The sequence below is a fragment of the Mya arenaria genome, chromosome 2 (genome assembly GCF_026914265.1).
Source record: "Mya arenaria isolate MELC-2E11 chromosome 2, ASM2691426v1".
NCBI classification, from domain to species: Eukaryota; Metazoa; Mollusca; class Bivalvia; order Myida; family Myidae; genus Mya; species Mya arenaria.
The window spans coordinates 42955974-42978417 of NC_069123.1; the positions used below are offsets into that span (position 1 = coordinate 42955974).

General features: G+C 35.4%; 2 protein-coding genes across 3 annotated transcripts in view; both read right to left on the minus strand.

The window, feature by feature from the left end:
- LOC128225085 (uncharacterized) overlaps positions 1-22444 on the minus strand; it is a 38406-nt gene that overhangs the window by 13173 nt on the left and 2789 nt on the right. The window contains exons 1-9 of one of the 2 annotated variants that reach the window (XM_052935107.1): positions 8137-8239; positions 7224-7391; positions 5968-6189; positions 4071-5020; positions 3432-3468; positions 2661-2795; positions 2131-2287; positions 1631-1764; positions 553-603 (exon numbers count right to left, since the gene is read on the minus strand). In XM_052935107.1, coding sequence (XP_052791067.1) covers positions 553-603; positions 1631-1764; positions 2131-2287; positions 2661-2795; positions 3432-3468; positions 4071-5020; positions 5968-6189; positions 7224-7374 — 1837 coding nt within the window. In that variant the 5' untranslated portion in view covers positions 7375-7391; positions 8137-8239. Of the gene's footprint in view, positions 1-552; positions 604-1630; positions 1765-2130; positions 2288-2660; positions 2796-3431; positions 3469-4070; positions 5021-5967; positions 6190-7223; positions 7392-8136; positions 8240-22444 lie in introns of those variants that run through there. The other variant, XM_052935106.1, reaches the window with a different exon arrangement.
- LOC128225086 (uncharacterized) lies at positions 12814-21020 on the minus strand. Its single transcript, XM_052935108.1, has 5 exons — positions 20772-21020; positions 19640-19673; positions 19337-19411; positions 16828-17057; positions 12814-16047 (listed from the first exon to the last, which is right to left on the minus strand). The coding sequence occupies exons 1-5, from the start codon at positions 20823-20825 to the stop codon at positions 16003-16005; spliced, it is 438 nt and encodes a 145-aa protein (XP_052791068.1). The 5' UTR covers positions 20826-21020; the 3' UTR covers positions 12814-16002.

Here is a 22444-nt window from a genome sequence, read left to right on the forward strand (position 1 = left end):
ATATAATAACATCATGTGCAATTCATATTTGCACAATCTTACAGAAATAAGGTGATTCCACACCCAAACCACAATGATAGCACTGTGAAGTCAAATATTTGATACTTGCTAACATATTCTGGGTAAATTTAGAAAACAAACTAACCCAATTTTACTATTTTGAAAACAAATTCACAAAATTCAAGATTCTGTGATTTAAGCAACTACATATCAGAAACACAGAATTTCAATATCCCTTCATCAAATTGAGCAAATGGAGCTTATAATTTTTTCTCACATGCACTCCAAATGAATTGAAGCTGGGTGTTTTATTTAATAATTACCCTTAATATCTAAACAATTTTTTTTTATGTATTTTTATAACATTTTATTTATTCTTGAAGGAGCCTGAAAATGAATCCCTAGATATTTTGTTTTCTTGAAATCTAGAAGACAGTCTGATAAGATTCTCCAGGTTACAATATATGCTTAAGATGTGTTTTTAATGAATATGGTCCATGAAACTAAATGAGTTACCAAATGTAATGTTACATTAGGCACATGGTAACTTACTATCCATCTGCTGCTTCAGTTTCACATTCTCTTCTTGCCACTGTTTACATTCTGAAATAAATACACCGTGTATAACAACATGTAGTGCAGAGTATTACGTTCACTGTTTCTAGTTTGAAATAAACACACTATTTCTTTGAAAGGTATTTAAACATTCAGAGTCGGGTAATATGTTTACTGTTGTCATTCGGAAATAAACATGCACAAAATCCTTAAAATTTGTTCATATTCTGATCACTGTATACTATGGTTTTAGCTAGAGTGTGATGGAAGGGTGCTGCACCATTCTGCCCTCATGGAGACCAACATGGGAACCATTCTGCCTTCATTGAATAGAATCCTTAAGATTGCCAAATATTTCTTTTGCTTTGCTTTGCTTAAAAACATATCTAACATTGTCTCTAAAATTCATAATATCCAAGTTTTTCGAATCAAAACACAATGTGCCTTATTATCCCTCAGTGCCTTGTCCCTGTTTTGCAGCACTCTTGTCCTTAAACCTGGCTAAATCCCTATACAGTATACACTCTGAAATACCACACTACCTGTATTTCTTTGTATGGTATATCAACACGTTATTACGTTGAGAATCTCATACAGTCACTTCAAGACATATGCTTGGAAGACTTGCTAGATAGGATGTTTAGAGAATAAGTACTGTCAATACAGAGAAAGTAATGGCAGAGTTGAGGAGTATTACTGTTTATTGGCTCTAAGCCCATTCTTTTATCCAATTCAAACATCAGTGCTTACAGGATTTGGTCAAAATATCAACAAACTCATTTCCTAAATGACATTAAATGTGCATAGACTTTTGCAAGTATTCGTAATAAAATGCAATTGAATGCTTTTAAGAACCTCTTTTAGGCATATTATAAAAGGAAAAGTTATAGCGTAAAATTGCAATATATTCACCTTGAAAACACTTAAAGTGATATTTCCCTGTAGCATCACCACTTTTGAAATATATATGACTTATGGTGCTGACTCGGTGAAATATATTGTGACCTTACAATGAAATTATATTAATGCATGCACTTCATAAATAAAGCTCAATAAAGCCATGAGCAAGCCAAACCATCGACAGCCTTGTTGAAGGAGTCAGGGAACCTCATGGACATGTCGCGACCATTAATGTTTAGGCTGCTGAGAGCACCTGCCACCTTAATCAGCTTCATGGGAGTCTGGATCTGGAAGGGCACCCGCACCATACTGAAATAGTCCAAGGTCAGAACACTTAAGGCTGTTTTAATATATTGTACAAGTTTAAGAGTGATAAAACAGTACCTGAAAGGCTTGTGTTATAATTTTAAATGATTTATATTATAATTTTAAATGATTTATATTATAATATTGTTTAAGTCGTGTACATTGTCATGTAAGTAAATGTATGAAAATATCATTAAATGCAGTGTTGCAAAGTGTCAGAATCTATTGAAAAGGGAACTATTGTTCAAGCTTTCAGTATTAAACATTTTACTACTGGGCATATATAAATATATTGTTTGCATTTTTAATTCAGAATACAGTTACACTGACTAATGACACATATGAATTATTCTCTGCATTAATCCGTACCCCCTGCTCTCAGTTCTAGTCTCGCCCTTCTCGGCTTTTTTCTCAACAGACTCAAACTTGATCTCGAAAGTGGGGTTGAGTGAGAGGACGTGTATGAGCTGGGAGGAGGCAAGGTCTAGCACCTGGATCGGCCCGATGTTCACTGTCAACTGTTGCACTGAAAACCAGAAATGCATTCATTACGTTAAGTCATTAATTAAACAGTCCCTGAAACCACACACAAAAATAACATGCACAAATTTTGAGGAAAATGAACCATTGTGATACATATCAATCATCAATACAATACTGAATAGTTCCAAAATATTTAAATGGAAATGTGCGAAAGTAGTTTTAAATAGTAGTTACTAAATAAGCTCTCTCAAATTGGCCCAGTAATTCATTCAAATGAAATATATTTAAAAATGTTTTTGGTGGTCTGGCATAATCTTTTGTTATGAGAATAATTTTCATCATCATGAAAAAATGATGTGTAAACACTTATGCTTATTTTCTTAAGAAAGGGCCAATTACACTCTTAAGGTACTTGCCTTTTTTCAGTATGGCCGGCATCGGTCTCAATGATTCTTTCACCACCACTGGCTCAGTTTTCTGGCTTGTTGAAACTTCGGCCTCCTTTCCATCCCCATCAGGCTGCTTCTTCTCCTTCTTAATGGTTGTTTTCCCTAGGAGAAAAAGGTTATCAATTGGAACTATTTAATTCTAAATATTAATTAGAAAAAAAGGGAAGTAAATACCACAATTATATTTGTCATGTAAGGAACAATTCATTTTTGTGACCTGCAGCGTTAAATAACATTTGGTATTAAAAATGCTGCTTAAAATATGTTTTACTTTTAGATATTGCTAAAGAAAGCTTACAGGGACTGACAGATAGGATTGACAGACAGATAGGACTGACAGACATCTAGGACTGACAGACAGAAAAGACTGACAGACAGATAGGACTGACAGACATCTAGGACTGACAGACAGAAAAGACTGACAGACAGATAGGACTGACAGACATCTAGGACTGACAGACAGATAGGACTGACAGACAGAAAAGACTGACAGACAGTAAGGACTGACAGACATCTAGGACTGACAGACAGAAAAGACTGACAGACAGTAAGGACTGACAGACATCTAGGACTGACAGACAGATAGGACTGACAGACAGAAAAGACTGACAGACAGTAAGGACTGACAGACAGATAGGACTGACAGACAGATAGGACAAACAGCTAGGACTGACAGTTGTTTGAAATAAGAAAGGGCATGCACAGGTATCTTCTTGCTTAAATTTCAGAAACAAGTACCTTTTTTGTCTTTAGCTTGGCTTCCTGCCTGGCCACTCTGAAATAAGATAAACCATTATAATAACATTTGTTGATTCAATAGCATAATAGTATGTGCAGACATAAATCACATGCCTTAAAACAAATCAAAGCACACATTGCCAACAATGCCTTTAAAATATGACACTCAAAAGCTGTCAGAGCTGTGATTTGACTGTAAGCAGCATTCAATAATGATGAACCTGTAAGATCATGACCTTTAGGGTAAGGACATGGGTCTTGCAAGCAACACATCTTCATGTACTCAACTCATATGTCAAGTAACTTTAAAATCCCTCTCTGCATGACAAAGTTACAGCCCGGACACAACCAACTATATTCTGTGCATATATATGCAGCACTCCATCCTGACTGAACTATTTTCTGTGACACTAAACTTTGATGTCATCTTTTGAACAAAACACATGTCCCATTTGTTTTAAAATCCCTTTGTGAATGACAAAGTAACAGTCCGGACGCAGTGAACCGTATGGAAGGTGCAATTTTAAAATACCCTTCTTTAGGGGCATAAAAACTAAAAGATAAATTGAATAAATGGACTTGTTTACATAAACTAATATAAGATGAAAAACTTCTTGAAAAACCAAACCCATATCATACCTCTGAATCAGAGTCTTCAATTACCATGACATCATCAGCAGCATCTGTAACTTCCAATTTATCTGACATTGCTACATCCCTCCAATTATTCTTCCCATCTTCTGATTTACATGCCCCAGACTTTCCATCTTCAAATTTCTTAGCCTCATTGCCATCCTCTGATGAACCAGCCCCAGATTTTCCGTCTGCCAATTTGTCAGCCTCCTTTCCAGCTTCTGATGTACCAGCTCCAGATTTTCCATCTTCCAATTTCTCAGCCTCTTTCCCTTCCTCTGATTTACCAGCCACAGATTTTCCATCTTCCAATTTATCCGCCTGCTTTCCATCCTCTGATTTACCAGCTCCAGATTTCACATCTTCCAATTTCTCAACCTCCGTTCCATCCTCTGATTTTCCACTTTTACTCCCATCTTCAGATATTCCAGCATCTTTTCCTGCTTCAGATTTAAAATCTTCAGATTGTGTAATTGCTTCTCCAGGTTTAGGTTTCTCAACCTCTGTTTTAGATTCCATGTTGTCTGCTTCTCGGTCATCATCAGATTTACCAGATTGATTTTTCTCATCCTCGTTTCCAGCAGCTGTATTTGCAGCCTCTTGGCCAGCTTTTGGCGGTATATCATCTTTCATTTCAGCTTCTGATTTTTCATCTGATCTTCCAGCTTCTATTATACTATCATCTGATTTCACAGACTGCTTCTCATTATTTGTCTTTGCAACCTCTTTAGCTGAATCAGATTCATCTGCATCTAATTTTTCAGAGTCAGACTTTCCTTGATCAGTTTTGCTAGCAACATTATTATCATCTTTTGGTCCAACATTTTTCGATTCAACAGATTCCTTTGTTTCTAGACCAGCTTCAACTTTGATGGTAGGAATCTTCTCTAGATCAGTACTGCTTTGACTAGCTTTCGCAGGTGCATTTTGGTCTTTATCGCTCTTTTCTTCATCAGCTATCAAAGGTAATAGATATAGGTAATTTTTTATGCATAATTACATGTAAGTTACTAATGTATATGCATTACCCAAGTTGAACGAGGCCATGAATAACCTGTACCACTTATTTTAGTAATATACTATTATTGGTCTTTAATGTGAACATTACATCAGAACTTGACCTGAATAGCAGTTTCCTTCACGATTTTTAGTGAAATACTATTTTCACTGCAGTGTCAACATTAATTTTGATATTTTAACAGTTGTTATAGACATTTGTTCACATTAACAGAAGCAACATAGCATGCCATTAAATTATGTTCCCCATGTGATTTTCTAAACAATTCCAATTAAAGAAACAGCTTTAATAATTTTGAGCCTAAAAGAAACAGAAAATGTTTCACTTGCGATCACAAAAAAATGATTTACCTGTGGCTGAGCCACTCATTCAGCCACTCATGAGTATATTGCATTCTGTGAACACTCAATAAGGCCATATCATTAATATGTTGTAACATAATTTTGGAATTGTTTCTTTTAATATTGATATCATATTGAAAGCTGACATCAAGCTCAATGATTGCCTTAATCTAATGAGTATACTGACCATTTTGTTACACAGCAGAAGGTCAGACAATGTACAGACTAAAGTTAAATAGACCCTCTGTACATTTTAAATGCACTAACAATGTTTGCCAAGCTATGTATGGAGACACTTGACAAACAAAATCTTATGAAAATAATTTGCCCTTACTTAAATAAAAGAGTAGGGGTTAAAAAGGATTCTATCAATAACTTCCAAGTATGGGTCATGTTTGTGGCAAATGTATGTAACAGGGTAGTTTTATATAACAATATGAGCAAAAACAATCCATCCAATCTTCATGAAACTTTGACAGAAAATAAATACACCTTAAATCAAGTTAAACATACGAACGACTACATAAACTGAACCTGCACACACCTTGTTGGGTCCCCACCTCCTCCTCAGCTGTTATTTCGTCCGTCACCTCCCACATCTCTATGTCGCTGTCCCCACCCATGTCACCTTCAACATCATCCATATCTTCTTCACTCTTCACATTTTTCTGCTTATCATTTGTCTCCATATCTCTCTCATCATCTTGACTTCTCTCTGGGCTTGGTGTATCAACTTGCACTATTTCAATCCCAGCTTTAATTTCATCTGGAAATTCCAAAGATTAAATATATTTTCAACTCATTAGAGCAGTCAGAAGCCTAAACTATCATTCCAAGGTGTTAAATCAGTGTCTAAACACACCAGTGCATGCAATTATAAGATATTGAAATACATACAGTAAACTTATCACTAATTTTTGTATTGCTTTAAAGCTATAAAAAAAGCTATAAAAAAGACACCATCATAGAAGTCTACATTAAGCTCTGCATAGACACCATAATATTAGTCCACATTAAGCTCCACATAGACACCATCATATTAGTCCATATTAAACTCCACACAAACACCATCATTTTTGTACGTATTAAACTCCACATAGACACCATCATAATAGTCCATATTAAACTCCACTTAGACACCATAATATAAGTCCACTGTAAGCTCCAAATAAACGCCATCATAGTAATGCACATTAAGCTCCAAAAGAGACCATCATAGATGTCCTCATTCTAATCTATGTTAATCATTGATACAGTTCATAAATTTGAAAACATTAACATTTTCGTAAAACTATATTGAATTTGTCATTTGGACCTTCAATGAATTAATTTCATGAATATTAAATTCAATCATAATGTAATAAACATGCAATAGATAGCAGATATTACCTAAAATCTTTTGATGAAGAAATGGTGGTAAAAACGCAGTGATCTGATCATTATGATTCAACGTCTGAAAAGGTAGGTTTATTTCTAATCTAATGCACCAGTCAATTGTATGTACAGCCCCCCCCCCACACCAGGTACGGGGGTATACTGGGGATAGCCGGGGAAATGGGCCGTGGTAACAACCTTCCAGGTGGCCCCGCAGTGCCGGGTGAATGCGGTGGGTTTGTCTTAGTCATTCTAAAATGCCATCCAGACTTTTTTTTAATGATGTTTAGCCTGGTCCCTGGCTTCAGTTGGTCTCCGCAGGAAGGGGAATTTAGCCAGGCTTGGCTGGACCGAAAGTCAAAGTCCCCGCTATACTCCTGACCTAGGGGGGCCATGGTTACAATTGACTTGTGCGTAATGTCTTACTGTTTATTCCATTATTTGTCTCTAAACCTTGATTAGAAGTTTCAGCAGTTGCCTCATCTGTGATTTCACCAACAATGTCTACAGTGACAGCAGTCCTGGCTCCCCGACCTCGACCTCGTCCACCACGCTTTGCTGGGCTGCGTCCTTTCATTGTCTTCAATAATGAGTCTAAAATCAATAAATTATTCCTTTATTTTCCATTTCTACCATACAAAATTGATTGACCGATACGGTCAATACAATCCTATTAGGGTCCTGCTTAAAGCCTCTGAGAGCTCCCTAGAACAACTGATAACTTGCAAGACTAAAGAGCTACTAGTGTGGGGCAATCACAATAGCCATTCTTGCAGGAGAAATAGGAAACATTCCTGTGGACGCAAAAGAAGCTTTGGTTGCGTCTTGGGCAGACTATTTGATGGAAACGAAGAGGATGTAATGATAATATAAATAATTAAAAATCAAGACAAAACAAAAAGAACACAGACTCAAACAACTTTCCAAATTAAGTGACGTTTATATCATTATAAGAAGCAAGAGTAAAAGCACAATGTGAAACAGTACTATGTGATGATAACGGCGAATAAATTTGTCGAAGTACAAAAAGAACATAGGCGACAGCAAGCCAAAAATTCAACAAAACAACAACTACTAGTAGTACAATTTACGGTTAAAACCATTATATATAAATATAAAACAACAACACACATCTCATAAACTTTGCAATAAATAATAGATATACGATGCAACTTGTAGAAAATATTTGTAATTCAGCAAATTGACAAAGGATCACTTCGTCCGAAAGAAATGTTATCCGAACTTAATCTAACTCATCAAACATTATATCAAATTAAGTCATTAGTCAGAGCAACAAAAAACGTTGAATAATACACATCATGTTCCCTGAAAATCTAACCTTTCAATACATAAACAACGCAGTCAAAAACAAACAAACGACTTGTAAAGAGACTTGTGATTTGCACAGTTTTTTGGTTCACCGAATTTTTTCCGGGTTGTCTTTTTTCCTCGAATTATAGCGTCTTCATCGAGTCGGAACAAAAAAATGCACGAATTACTTTTGTCGATATCGCCTATCAAAGAACTAGTCTGTCTGTATGTATGTATGTATACATGTGTATATATATTTATATTTCTTTATCTATAACCTTTTACATATTTTGTTTCAATAATTAATTGGCTCTTTTCATTTCATAAAAGTTTGATATATTATATGATATAATACATAAATTGATATAAACCGTGACATATAAAATCAAATCATTATTGGGTCAATCACAAGGGTTTCTCTCGAAAAAAACACACCCTATGTATCATGTATTGTCAATAGATTATTGTTAAAAAAGGAGAGAAACTCCTATGTGGTCAATCAGGCTGGTAAAACCATATGTGCCAGTATCGGTACAAAGAAGGCTCAGTCCTTGCCCAATAATGATTAAACTTGATTTGTTTAAAGGCAATAAAACAAAATCATCCACAATTACGGAATTGAAATATATTTAACAGCTTATCGTAGCGAGATATCGTAAACAACGATGGGTAATCATGATGATGAAGGGGTGATCGTAAACAACGATGTTGCAATCATCATGAGGACGGGGAGATCGTAAAGAACGATGGTGTAATTATCATGATCCATGAGATATCATAAACAACGATGTTGCAATCATCGTGAGGACGGGAAGATCGTAAACAACGATGGTGTATATTATCATGAGGAAGTTCAGATCGTAAACAACGATGTTGCAATTATTATGAGGAATGGGAGATCGTAAACAACGATGGTGTTATTATCATGATGCATGAGATATCGTAAACAACGATGTTGCAATCATTATGAGGACGGGGAGATCGTAAACAACGATGGTGTATATTATCATGAGGAAGTTGAGATCGTAAACAACGATGTTGCAATCATCATGCGAACGAGGAGATCGTAAACAACGATTGGGTAATCACAATGAGGAAGGGCCCGGGATATCGTAAACAACGAGGGGACAATCAACATGAGGAGCGGCGATCGTAAACAACGATGGGGGTAATCACCATGATGAAGGGGATATCGTAAACAACGATGGGGAAATCATCGCGATCAAGGGGAGATCGTAAACAACGATGGGGTAATCATCACGATGAAGGGGATATCGTTACAACGATGGGATAATCATCACGATGAAGGGGAGATCGTAAACAACGATGGGGGTGATCATCATGATGAAGCGGAGATCGTAAACAACGATGGGATAATCATCATGATGAAGCGGAGATCGTAAACAGCGATGGGGTGATCATCGTGATGAATGGGAGGTCTTAACAGCGATGGGATTATCATTATGATGAAGGGGAGATCGTAACATCGATGGGGTAATCGACACGAGGAAGGGGATATCGTAAAAAATGATGGTGTAATCAGCATGAAGACGGGGAGATCGTAAACAACGACGAGGGTAATCATCATGATGAAGGGGAGATCGTTTTGAACGATGGGGTAATCATTATGATGAAGGGGAGATCTTAAACAACGATGGGGTAATCAACACGATGAAGGGGAGATCGTTTTGAACGATGGCGTAATCATTATGATGCAGGGGAGATCGTAAACAACGATGGGGTGATTATCATTATGAAGCGGAGATCGTAAACAACGATGGGTTAATTATCATGATGAAGCGGAGATCGTAAACAGCGATGGGGTGATCATCGTGATAAATGGGAGGTCTAAACAACGATGGGATTATCATCATGATGAAGGGGAGATCGTAACATCGATTGGGTAATCAACACGAGGAAGGGGATATCGTAAAACATGATGGTGTTATCAGAATGAGGACGGGGAAATCGTAAACAACGATGGAGGTAATCATCATGATGAAGGGGAGATCGTTTTGAACGATGGGGTAATCATTATGATGAAGGGGAGATCGTAAACAACGATGGGGTAATCAACACGATGAAGGGGAGATCGTTTTGAACGATGGGGTAATCATTATGAAGAAGGGGAGATCTTAAACAACGATGGGGTAATTATCACTATGAAGGGGAGTTCGTAAACAACGATGTGGTAATCATCATAATGAAGGGGAGATCGTAAACAACGATGGGGTAATTATCACGATGAAAAGGAGATCGTAAACAACGATGGGGTAATGATCGTAATGAAGAGGAGGTCGTAAGCAACGATGGGGTAATCATCACGAGGAAGAGGAGATCGTAAACAACGATTAGGTTATCATTATGAGGAAGGGGAGATCTTAAACAACGATGGGGTAATCATTATGAGGAAGGGGAGATCGTAAGTAACGATGGGGGTAATCGTCACGAGGAAGGGGAGATCGTAAACAACGATATGGTAATCATTATGAGGACGGGGAGATCGTAAACAACGGTGGAGTAATCATCATGTGGACGGGGAGATCGTAAACAACGGTGGAGTAATCATCATGAGGACGGGGAGATCGTAAACAACGGTGGAGTAATCATCATGAGGACGGGGAGATCGTAAACAGCGATGGAGTAATCATCATGTGGACGGGGAGATCGTAAACAACGGTGGAGTAATCATCATGAGGACGGGGAGATCGTAAACAGCGATGGAGTAATCATCATGAGGACGGGGAGATCGTTAACAGCGATGGAGTAATCATCATGTGGACGGGGAGATCGTAAACAACGGTGGAGAAATCATCATGAGGACGGGGAGATCGTAAACAACGGTGGAGTAATCATCATGAGGACGGGGAGATCGTAAACAGCGATGGAGTAATCATCATGAGGACGGGGAGATCGTAAACAGCGATGGAGTAATCATCATGAGGACGGGGAGATCGTAAACAACGGTGGAGTAATCATCATGAGGACGGGGAGATCGTAAACAACGGTGGAGTAATCATCATGAGGACGGGGAGATCGTAAACAATGGTGGAGTAATCATCATGAGGACGGGAAATCGTAAACAGCGGTGGAGTAATCATCATGAGGACGGGGAGATCGTAAACAACGGTGGAGTAATCATCATGAGGACGGGAAGATCGTAAACAGCGATGGAGTAATCATCATGAGGACGGGGAGATCGTAAACAACGGTGGAGTAATCATCATGAGGACGGGGAGATCGTAAACAGCGATGGGGTAATCATCGTGAGGACGGGGAGATCGCAAACAACGATGGAGAAATCATCGTGAGGACGGGGAGATCTCAAACAACGATGGGGAAATCATCGTGAGGACGGGGATATTGTAAACAACGATGGAGTGATCAGCATGAGGACGGGGAGATCGCAAACAACAATAGGGTAATCATCATGATGAAGGGGAACTCGTTTACAACGATTGGGGTAACTGTTTTGTTGAAAGGCGTATACTTTAAAGCGATGGGATAATTATCTTGACGATGATGGAGGTCGTTAACAACGGAATAGTTATATACTATTATTACAAAAAAAAGCCAGATTCTGAGTCACAATGGGGGAAACGAGAACGGCGAAAGAAAGATCGTAAACAATGTTGGAGTATCATGACAAAACGAAGAATGCCAAGTTAACGACCATAAGCTTATTACCATTATGAAGAGGCCGGATGGTTAAAACGACAGAGTTACTATCATGACAAGAAGTAGCTAGATCGCTTTCAATGATTGTGTAACAAAGCGGAGATTATAACGATGAGGTAACTACCATGGCGAAAGGGAGATAGCTAGCACCAATGTGTTAACTATCATGAAAGAGGAGAGATCGATAAATTTCATGTCGAAGGGGGGAGGGGGGATCGATCGCTAGAACCAATTTTATTTAACTATCACGACGAAGGGGAGATCGCTAACACCAATCGGTTAACTACTAATTTAATGACGAAGGGTATATCGCTAGCACACATTGGTTAACCATCATGACGAAGGTGAGATCGGTAGCATCAATTGTTAAACTATCTTGACGGTGGGGAGATGGCTAGCACCAATTGTTGAACTATCATGACGAAGCGGAAATCGCTAGCACCAATTGTTTAACTATCATGACGAAGCCGAGATCGCTAGCACCAATTGTTTTACTATCGAGTCACAGACGAGACCACTAACACCAATTGTTTAACTATCACGACGGTGGGAAGATGGCTAGCACCAATTAGTAAATTTTCATGGAGAGGGAAGATCGCTAGCACAAATTGATTAACTAGAATGACAAAGAGGAGATCGCTAGCACCAAATGGCTAACCATCATGGAAAAGGGAAGAGAGCTAGCACCAATTCGTCAACTATCATGACAAAGGGGGAACTCTCTGGCACCAATTGGTTAACTATCATGACAAGAGGGAGGATGCTAGCATTTTTGTTTTCACATTTGACTTTTCGACCGGAGATGACCCTCATCACACTGGTCATAATAACCTGGATTTCTTTATGATAAATGAGGCTTAAAGCTTTTATGGCCAATTATAAAATTATGAAGATGTAGAATAGAGTGGTAAGATTTTAGAACATTTGAATGCATTTTAATTTCATGTATTCAAAATAATTGTCTAGAATAGTTGAAACGTTCAATTGAAACCATTACTTAACGAAGTAGCAATCAAGAAAAAAAACATATGAACAACTCTTTTATTCCACTTATATACCACACATTTTATTATGTTATGATTATGCATAAAACAGTAGTAAAAATGCACCAGTCCTTTCTTCTCACATATGTATACATATGATGAAACATCAGCAAGGCATTTCTGGTTCCATTACCTGCATTGGCCAATTGGTTTGTGATCACCAAGCTTGACCAGTGGGTTTTCTTCACAAACATTGAAAAATAGATAAAGTTAAACGAATGTAAAATACAATTAAAACAATTTATTCTTAAACAAAACAATTCTATTTTGATTTATAAAATAGTCACACAGTTTGAAACATTTATATCACTATCTTTATCATAACCATAGTGCCAGAGTTCATGTTCACTGTGCAATCATTTCATTTCTTTGATTTCATGGTTTGTTATATCACGAAATCCTGACCAAATTTTGATTTATTCGAAAAGGTCTGGTTCCAATATCAGAAAGAGAAGTATTGGTGCAAGGTTGATTTTTTTAAAACAAAAAAACAACTCAATCAATTCAAAATTTAAAAAATAATAAAAATAACTTAAATCAAATTAACATTTTCAAACAATATGAATTTAAAATAATATTTTATTGTATATGCACCCGAGTTGGTCACTGTTGCAACATGTAATATTGTATTGATACACAATTGAGTTTGGCCTCAAGTTATAAACAACATTAGAAAACCAACTACATTTTTTCTAGTTGTAATCTGTTTAAGTATAGTGTATGTAGCTGGTAATTGGCCCAACCTAAAAAAAAACTTATTCAGCAATATCATTATGACTGTTTTTCATACAAATAACAGTTTTTGCTCAAATGAAGCTTCTATTCCAATCATTATTTTTCTCTGAAGATAAGAATTTCATCAATAATGAACATGTAAAAGGTTTTACTATATTTCTTCTTGGGATTATCAATTTTTTACCACTCAACGAAAAATATTTATTTTTTTACCCCAAGTACTCATTGAAACAGAGCAACTTGTTTAATATTAAAAAATATAGAAAATTACACAAAAACAATTGTCCGCAGTAAGGAAGTTTTTTTCTTATTTTACCCCCCACCCCAACCATTTTCTGAAGTGGGCTAATCATTGGAACAGTATACTGACTTTTCAGTTTCTGTATTCTTATTAGTATTCTTATTATGCTTTTTTAGATCAGAGGCCTTACTTTCTCCCTGTGATATTTCATTAAACAAATATTTCATAATTTCTCAAGTTCCTGGCGATAAGGGGTCCCTTTCCGGAATCTTGAACACAACATACATGTATGAACATAAACTGATTAAGGGATACATGATTTAATGAAAAAAAAATCCTTACTTGTATTTTTTTCAAATGGAAATTCATATTAAAACAAATATTGAATTACATGCTATAATCTTGAATAACCATTATTTCAAACTAATATATACTTTCTGAAGCGCACATTTGAAATCGACTCATATCTCGTAAGCTTCATAAAACTCTCAACATATACAGATTGAATAAGCACCATCAACTCAATGACTATTTTATATGAACATTTATATCAAACAAACATAATTAGCTTTTCTAAACTGAGGAAAACAAATATCGTGTTTTGAGTAATACAGATAATCATTTCACGTTGTCAATAGCTTGCTTGTTAAACTGGCCTTGGGCTACACAACTGTCTATACAACTAACAGCAGTGTACCTTATGACTGACTATATATCTATACATTTATACATTCATACAATCACAGGAGTTTACGCAAGTAAATTCCATAAAATGTGCTAAGCACTCCTTGGAAATTTCAAAGCATGCCCTCCTGCTTTCTGAAAGCATGAACACTAAAAACAAATGCAATCAATCTTTATATTTGCAATTTAAAAAGTTATTCATTATGTTAAAATGAGTAAATTTTTCTGTAGCTGATTACTTATTGCAAAAAAAAGATTATTGACAACAGGACTGATGTGCTGTGTATTAACATAAATGTGATAAATAATTTTAACCCTAATTTCTAAGTCTAATAATAAAGGGCCATTATTTGCAAAAGACAGTTATCTAACTTGGTTATTCAATTAGGTTAGGTGGTTGGATACCATTGTATAAAGTCTCAATGCAATACATCAAGTAGTTGCTGAGATATTATCCTATGTGTGCTAACAAGCAAGACTTTTCAGAATTTGTAAGTTGCATAATAAACGGGCAAAAATTAAATAATATGAAAGATAGCATGATCTTACTTGATTTAATAAGAAGGTTAAATGGTTGGGAGCCAGAAAGTAAAGTTTCAATGCAATACATGATGTGTTCGCTGAGGTATTGAATTTAAAGTGGTTACATGCAAAACCTTCACCAGAATTTCTATGTCAAATAAAAAGGGGCCATTATTTGAATTTAATGCAAATGTTACCTTACTTGGTTATTTAAGTAGATTTGATGGTTGAGTACCATTGTATAAAGTCTCAATGTAATACAGAAAGTATTGCGGAGATATTAACCTATGTGTTCTTACATGCAAAAGCTTAACCAGAATTTCTAAGTCAATAATAAAGGTCCATAATTTGCATTATATTCAGAAAAGTGTTATCTTACTTCATTAATTTAGTAGGTTAGATAGTTGGGAATACATATCTAAAGTTTCAATGCAATACATAATATATTTGCTGAGATATTGACTTAAATGTGGTTAGATAAACCTTAACAAGAATATATAAGTCAAATAATAAAGGCCTATTATTGGTATTAAATACAAACTAGAGTTATCTAACTTGCTTAATTAAGTACCATTGTATTAAGTCTCAAGGCAATATCTCACATAGTTGCTGAGATATTAACCTATGTGTGCTTGCATGCAAAACCTGAACCAGAATTTCTAAGTCTAATAATAAAGGCCTATTACTTGCATTATATCCAAATAAGTGTTATCTTACTTTATTAATTTAGCATGTAAGATAGTTGGGAATAAATATTCAAAGTTTCAATGCAATAAATGATGTATTTACTCAGATAATGTCTTAAAGGTGCTTACATGCAAAACTTTAACCAATGTGTGACCCCAAACTCGTACAATTTATGTCCAATAATATTTGCATTGATCAATAGAACTTGAAGGAATGTTCAAAAGTAAGCACTAAAGAAACCAAAAATACATAGTAAATTGGAAGAACACGGTACAAATGACAGGAAATTCTTAAACAAATCTTGTTATTTTCTTTGTCCAGCTACAGTTTCATAATCTGGGGGCTTCTCCTGAAAAAGAACAATGAAAAACAATACATAAAACCTTCATACAAAATTTCATTTTACACAAAACTCATTCATGCTTCCCAAACAGTTTACTCTATTCCTAGAAGTAATTGGAAACTTATTTCATACGCTCCATCAAAAAGTAAATGGCAATAACGATACCATCAAATAATATTCTGTTGATCTGCTTTAAGATACATTGTACCTGATAAATGTTTGAATGTTAATTTGTCTCTTGTATGACCTAGCATTTTAAGCATTTAGCTTGTAAGATGTTATATTCCAATTTAATATTGAGATGAAGGCCTTAAAAGTGATGTGATATTTAAAATGCAAACAAACTGATTTGATAAGATATAAGTAAGAAAAAGTCATTATTTTAAACCAAACACGGAGATAAACATTTACAAATCAATTCATAAGCTTTGAAATAGTGTTTAACCAGCTGTTAGTCTTTTTCTGTTTCTTTAAGTTCATGAACTGACTCTACATAGAAGGTCCACATACAAGTATTTCTAATACAAAACATAGGGAATATTATGTTATGTAAGGGCTGTACCAGTTTCAATAGCTGGTGTAAGGTCCATATCACACAGACTGCAGACCAAACCCTCAGAACATGTATTATTATGCAAACAGAAGAGAGTAGTACTATCCCAAAGATCAACAGACTAAGGAAATATATGAATTTTATTTCATACCTATATAGAAAATTTTCATATAGAAATAGCGGTATTTATACAATGTACTTTATACTTCCTTAGCATGAAACATGGAACTTACTTGGTAAGCTGGTGCTGAAGCAGGAACAGCGTTTTGTGTGGGGACATTGGCGGTCACATTATAGCCACTATTATACTGGTATCCCGGAGGGGCTACTGTGCCGTATGTTTGCTGGTTGTCAACGATCACGTAGCGAGGCTGGGCATAAGCTTGACGCCGCCTCCGGATGCAGATACAGATGGAGCAGGAGATGATGAAGAACACCACCCAGAACCAGATAAACCAAAACCCTGAAAAACAAAAAACAAAATTATGTTATGCTATGCCTGGCACCAGCGTAGCAAACTTCAAAATATGTAGCAAACTTCAAAATATGTTATGTTTTTATATAAATAAAAACATAAGAAACAATGAAATATTTTTAAAAATCCGTATGAACCATGAAGACAGAGGTGTAAGCCAGGCTTTAAAAAGGCCAGGGTGCTGCAGAAAACGACAGAGTGCTCAAGGTGAAAAGGGTACATCGTATAAGGCTGTGAAAAACTTGAATGAATTGGTCAGAAAATGTTCGGAATTGTGTTTAATTTGTTTCAACTGTCAAATATGTAAAGCTCATATTATTTGATTTTCCTTTTACAGTCATATTTCAAGTTTTAATCAAAACAGTTGTAAGCATTTAATTCTATTAAGGCAGAAGGGTGTCCATGCTGGTCTCATTGAGGGCAAAAGGATGCTAATATAAAGGAAAAGGGTGCAGCTATCTTATATAACTCTTAAGCAAAAACCCTATAGACAGTAGCAGAAGGATGTTTGTAAGATTTTTGTTTAAATTCAAAAACATAAAATTTGAAGTTCGCTACTTTAGCTCTAGGCTCCAGTGAATTAAAAAAATTGTGTTGCCAATATAAATATTGAGCAGTGCTACTCATTTTTGTCATATGTAACTAAACAATTACTTTTAATTCAAAACAAATTCCATTTAGTCTTTCAATGGAAGAAATTTGTATTATAAGAACATATGTCTTTCCAGGAAATTCCTGCTTCTTACCAGTTCACAAACTTAATCTATGAACAAGGTATCCACCGGTACATAAACGTATTTCCAATACAAAACATAAGGAATATTATATGTTACTCCATTGATAAGTAGGGTTGTACCACTTTCAGTTGCTGGTATAAGGTCCATATCACACAGAATGCAGGCTGAGTTCTTAGAACATTGTATTATGATGCAAACAAGATAGAGGTGATCCTACTATCCGAAAGACCAAAAGACTAATGAAATATTTATTTTATTTCATACCTATATAGAAGATTTTCAGACAAAAATAACATAATTTATGTAATAACATTACACTGACAAACATCTAATATTTGGTTTATACTTCATTAAATATTTCATGCCACAATGCCTATGTCTAAAAACTTTATTTTCAATGGATTTTTTTTATCAATTTCAAACATTTTATAGCTGATTTAAAATGTAAAAGTAGCAGGTTAGGTTCATTAAATAGAAATCAACATAAATCAATCAACAAAAAGCATAAAGGAAGCCAAATTACTTGTTGACTATTTTGTTCTAAATAACAGATCACATCACCTGACTCGAAACAAAAAAAGCAAACAACCAGTTCAAAAATATCCATCATCCTTAAAGGGACACACTCACATTCTATAGGGTAGGATATCAACAAATAATGTTTGAATTGTAAACAAAATTCTTGCTACCATGACGAAACATAATCAAAGTTCAAGTAAAAGCTCTATTGTTTACAATTATAAAAAATGGGGGAAAAATGCTCTATTTTGACAAAAGGCATTAGTAATGCTATTCAAACTTAAATAACCTAAGGCCTGGTACAAAATTCTGATCAAATGAGTATCTGGCAGTTGTTTTTAGTACATAAAAATATTCATATATACATGAAATTTGTTTTTGGAGAGCCACCTTCAAAAACTGACGTCTCCCCTTAACAGTAGCTTAGATGAGAGAGATAATACTGAAGGAGGGGGTTACTAGGTTTTTACATTAAAGCATTATATAAAATAAACAAGAGATACCTCAGAGTGCCCCAGAGTTATAATTATGTTTTGAGGTGCACAAATTCATATTGGTATCTATCAATGTTTCAAGTTTTACAATCTTTCATGTTGATTTTGAGTTGTGCTCTGGACAAAATTTGGTTGAAGAAATAATAATAAAAATAATCACAAATTCATTATGTCTCCCTTTCAATCAAAGGGAGGACATAATTACTAATTTTGAACAGCATTAAATCTGTGAGCTAGTTGCTTTAAATCTTACAGAAGATGAAATCATTTTCTCAAAATCACGAGTTGTAAAAAAACAAAAAATCATTGGTCATATGATGAGGCAGTAGAATAGAACATTTATGACACTTTGTCACATAGTTTCAAGATCTGATTAATACCAAGCAACCATAGCGCGTGATTCGTGATATGCATTGCTGACTTCAGATGAAGTACATAGAGCTAAAATCTCAGTTAACTGTTACATTTAATTGTAAAATATAACAATTTCATATATTTAATCTAGAGAGCAACTTACACCAGTAAGAGTATACAGAGATGGTATCCCAGCAACACTCTGATGAGTCGTAAGAACAGCAGTAAGCTCCTGACCCTGGAAGAAAAAAAGCAAAAAAGCCATGTGAAAACATTGAATGAATCAAGCACTTCCATATATTTTAACATTTAAATAAACAACTTTGTACTGGTATATTTACTGAGGTGAATTTTACTTTAAAAGCATGTTAAAAGGAAAGGCAGTCAATGCAATTATTACTTTATAAAAGATGTATTTGGCAACACTGCAAGATTATAAGACTAGTAAAATGAAATTATATTTTACCATAACAACTTGTTCTACCACACTGTGTGTAACCCTGAAATGCACACAAAAGCAAGATCAATAAATAATCAAAACACTTGCCTTTACCATTACCCTTACACAAGTTTTATTTCGTAATACTCCAAATGGTTCATCGTATGAATGGTTGAAATGGTCCAGTTTGGTAAATTTGGGATTAATATTATTTATTTTTTGCACATTTGCAGGTAAAATTTGTGACCAGAACAAGTAACCGAATGTGTTTATCTGATAACTAGTTTTCATAGTCCAGGTGATTACAAGAGTAGTCATAACAAGAAAATGTAGTACCTCTACAAAGTTGTACCATAATGAGAAGAGGAAAATGGACAAGAGGAAAATGGACAAAACAAGGTCATACCACGAGTTTATGCACCAGTCAATTGTAACCACCGCCCCCTGCAAGATCTGGGGGTAATACCGGAGATAGCGGGGGAAATGGGCCGTGTATTTGGCTTCCAGGTGGCCTGAGTGTCTGCGGTGGTTTAGTTTTCATGCTGAAAAAAGCGGGGAATGGGCCTTACTTAGGATGTCCCCAGGGTGCGGGGGCATTTGGCAGGGATTTTACCAGCAGTTTGACCCCACAGGATGGGGATTATACCTGGGATCAGCTGGACCGAAAATCAAAGTCCCCGCTATTCCCTGGACCAGGGGGGGGGGGGGGGGGGGGAGAGGGGCATAGTTACAATTGACCAGTTGCATTACCAAGTATCATCTTATGTTTACCGTACAGTAATCATATTTTAAAATATAAATAATAAAAATGGATTGTTGACACCAGGGAAATTAATAACTTATAGGTCCATGTTAAATGTACACTAAAACAGCATATACATTACAGTGTAGAATATAACGTATGATGAAAATCATCAGTTATCTGTTAGTATAAACTTTATTTATTTGACGAATAGCATACAAACATACATAAGTTATATGCATAGAAATGAAATTCATCACAATGTTTTCGAGGATTAGAAAACAACATATAACAGTTATCTTTTATTGTTAATTAGTTAACATAACTTCAATACAGTATTCATTTATTACAAAAACTAATTAATAAGTAAAATTAATCGTGTATTGCCAAATAATGTTAAGAGCAAAGTAATTTTACCTTAACAGTTGTTAAAACTGACACGAGGAACAAAACTAAGCTGAGTTCCCACATTTTAAAGCAGTTACATATAAGAAGTGTACGATATTGAAACAAATAGTTATCTCCTCACGTATGTCCTAATTTTCTGAATTTTGTCAACATTAAAACACGTGACTTCCGGGTTGGCATTTAGCTATAAATACACTGTATACCTTTCCTTCACACAGCTGCTTCTGTGGCGCAATTGGTTAGCGCGTTCGGCTGTTATCCGAAAGGTTGGTGTTCGAGCCCACCCAGGAGCGGATATTTTTTTTTCTGGTAAGCGTTTTGGCAACTGATTTATCTGTTCACATGACTGCATCCCACATGCAACATGTTTATTGTTTATAAAAGCCTTCTAAACGCTCATCGTCAGGTATATATCAGTCTGCGGCATTTCAGTGAAATTATCTGTATTTTTAATATGAATTTTTAATTATGGGCATAATCCGAAATGATTTCTCATGATTATAGTGAATGACATTTGCACAAAAACAAAATTGTGACTCCAGAATAGAGGCTAATACATGTACTACTATACTATTCATGTATGTTTTCCGTCTGAATGTTATCAGTCACCGGTAAAAACTATATTGTATAGAATGTGTATGATATTTTGTTTATTGGAATTTACAACATTCCTACGGAGCATAAAATATAAATGATAGGTTAAAAGCATGATCCTCTATGCAAAATTGATGCCCAATTTTATTTTATTATTGAATCGCGGCTTAATACTGTACACTATCAGTTCTCAACAATCTGCTGGTATGACTATGGTTTTTTTTTCATGACATCTAGTATGCGGTCAAGATATCAAGACTTGTCCTTCTACAGGCAATGATTTTATAAAACTGTTCCCATAATGACCATTTCCTGCATGTTTGATGAATGACACACTAGATTGACATAAACATCTATATCATCCGGGGAGACTGGCTGTAACATCTTTTAGCGTGCGTCTCTTCCTTAAAACCAAAATGACTATGGCTACTAGTATTTTATTACCCTTTTCTCCGATATCGACATTAAAAGTAAATTTAGTCAATTCATATTTATACTCGTATGGTGGCCCATCAACCAAACTCTTTGATTGGGAATGTGTGTGAACAATATCATATCTGATCTTTTCAGTGAAACGAATTGTAATCGTTTGTATTCATCCAAGTTTGGAGTTTTCAGTTTCTTGCTGATAACGTTACGAGTCGCATGGAAATGATGACATTTTTCCTTAAGGCACGTGCACTAGAAAGATAATAGGCGCATACCAACAATCACCACATATTGGATCACTCATATGCGTGCAATTGTGTACACTCTTTTTTTATAATTATGTTTCCGGTGGTTATTAGAGATCTAACAGTGAAATAAAAATTGATATCTCACTCTTTGAAAAAGTGAAGAAAAAAATTGATATTTTTCAATGATTTGAAATTTTAGGATGCTCATTTCCAAATCTACGATAAGCGCGCATAGGGCTTGCAAGTTTGACACAATTTCAACGAAGTTATTTCCGAAATGGCGTTACGTGTCCATAGAAATGGTCATGTTTTTTTTCTTCTAAAAAATGTAATAAGATGACCTTTAACTCCAAATTAAGGCATATAATAAAACGAAGATAAAAAGTGTTTTACACCACTCGTGAACTATAT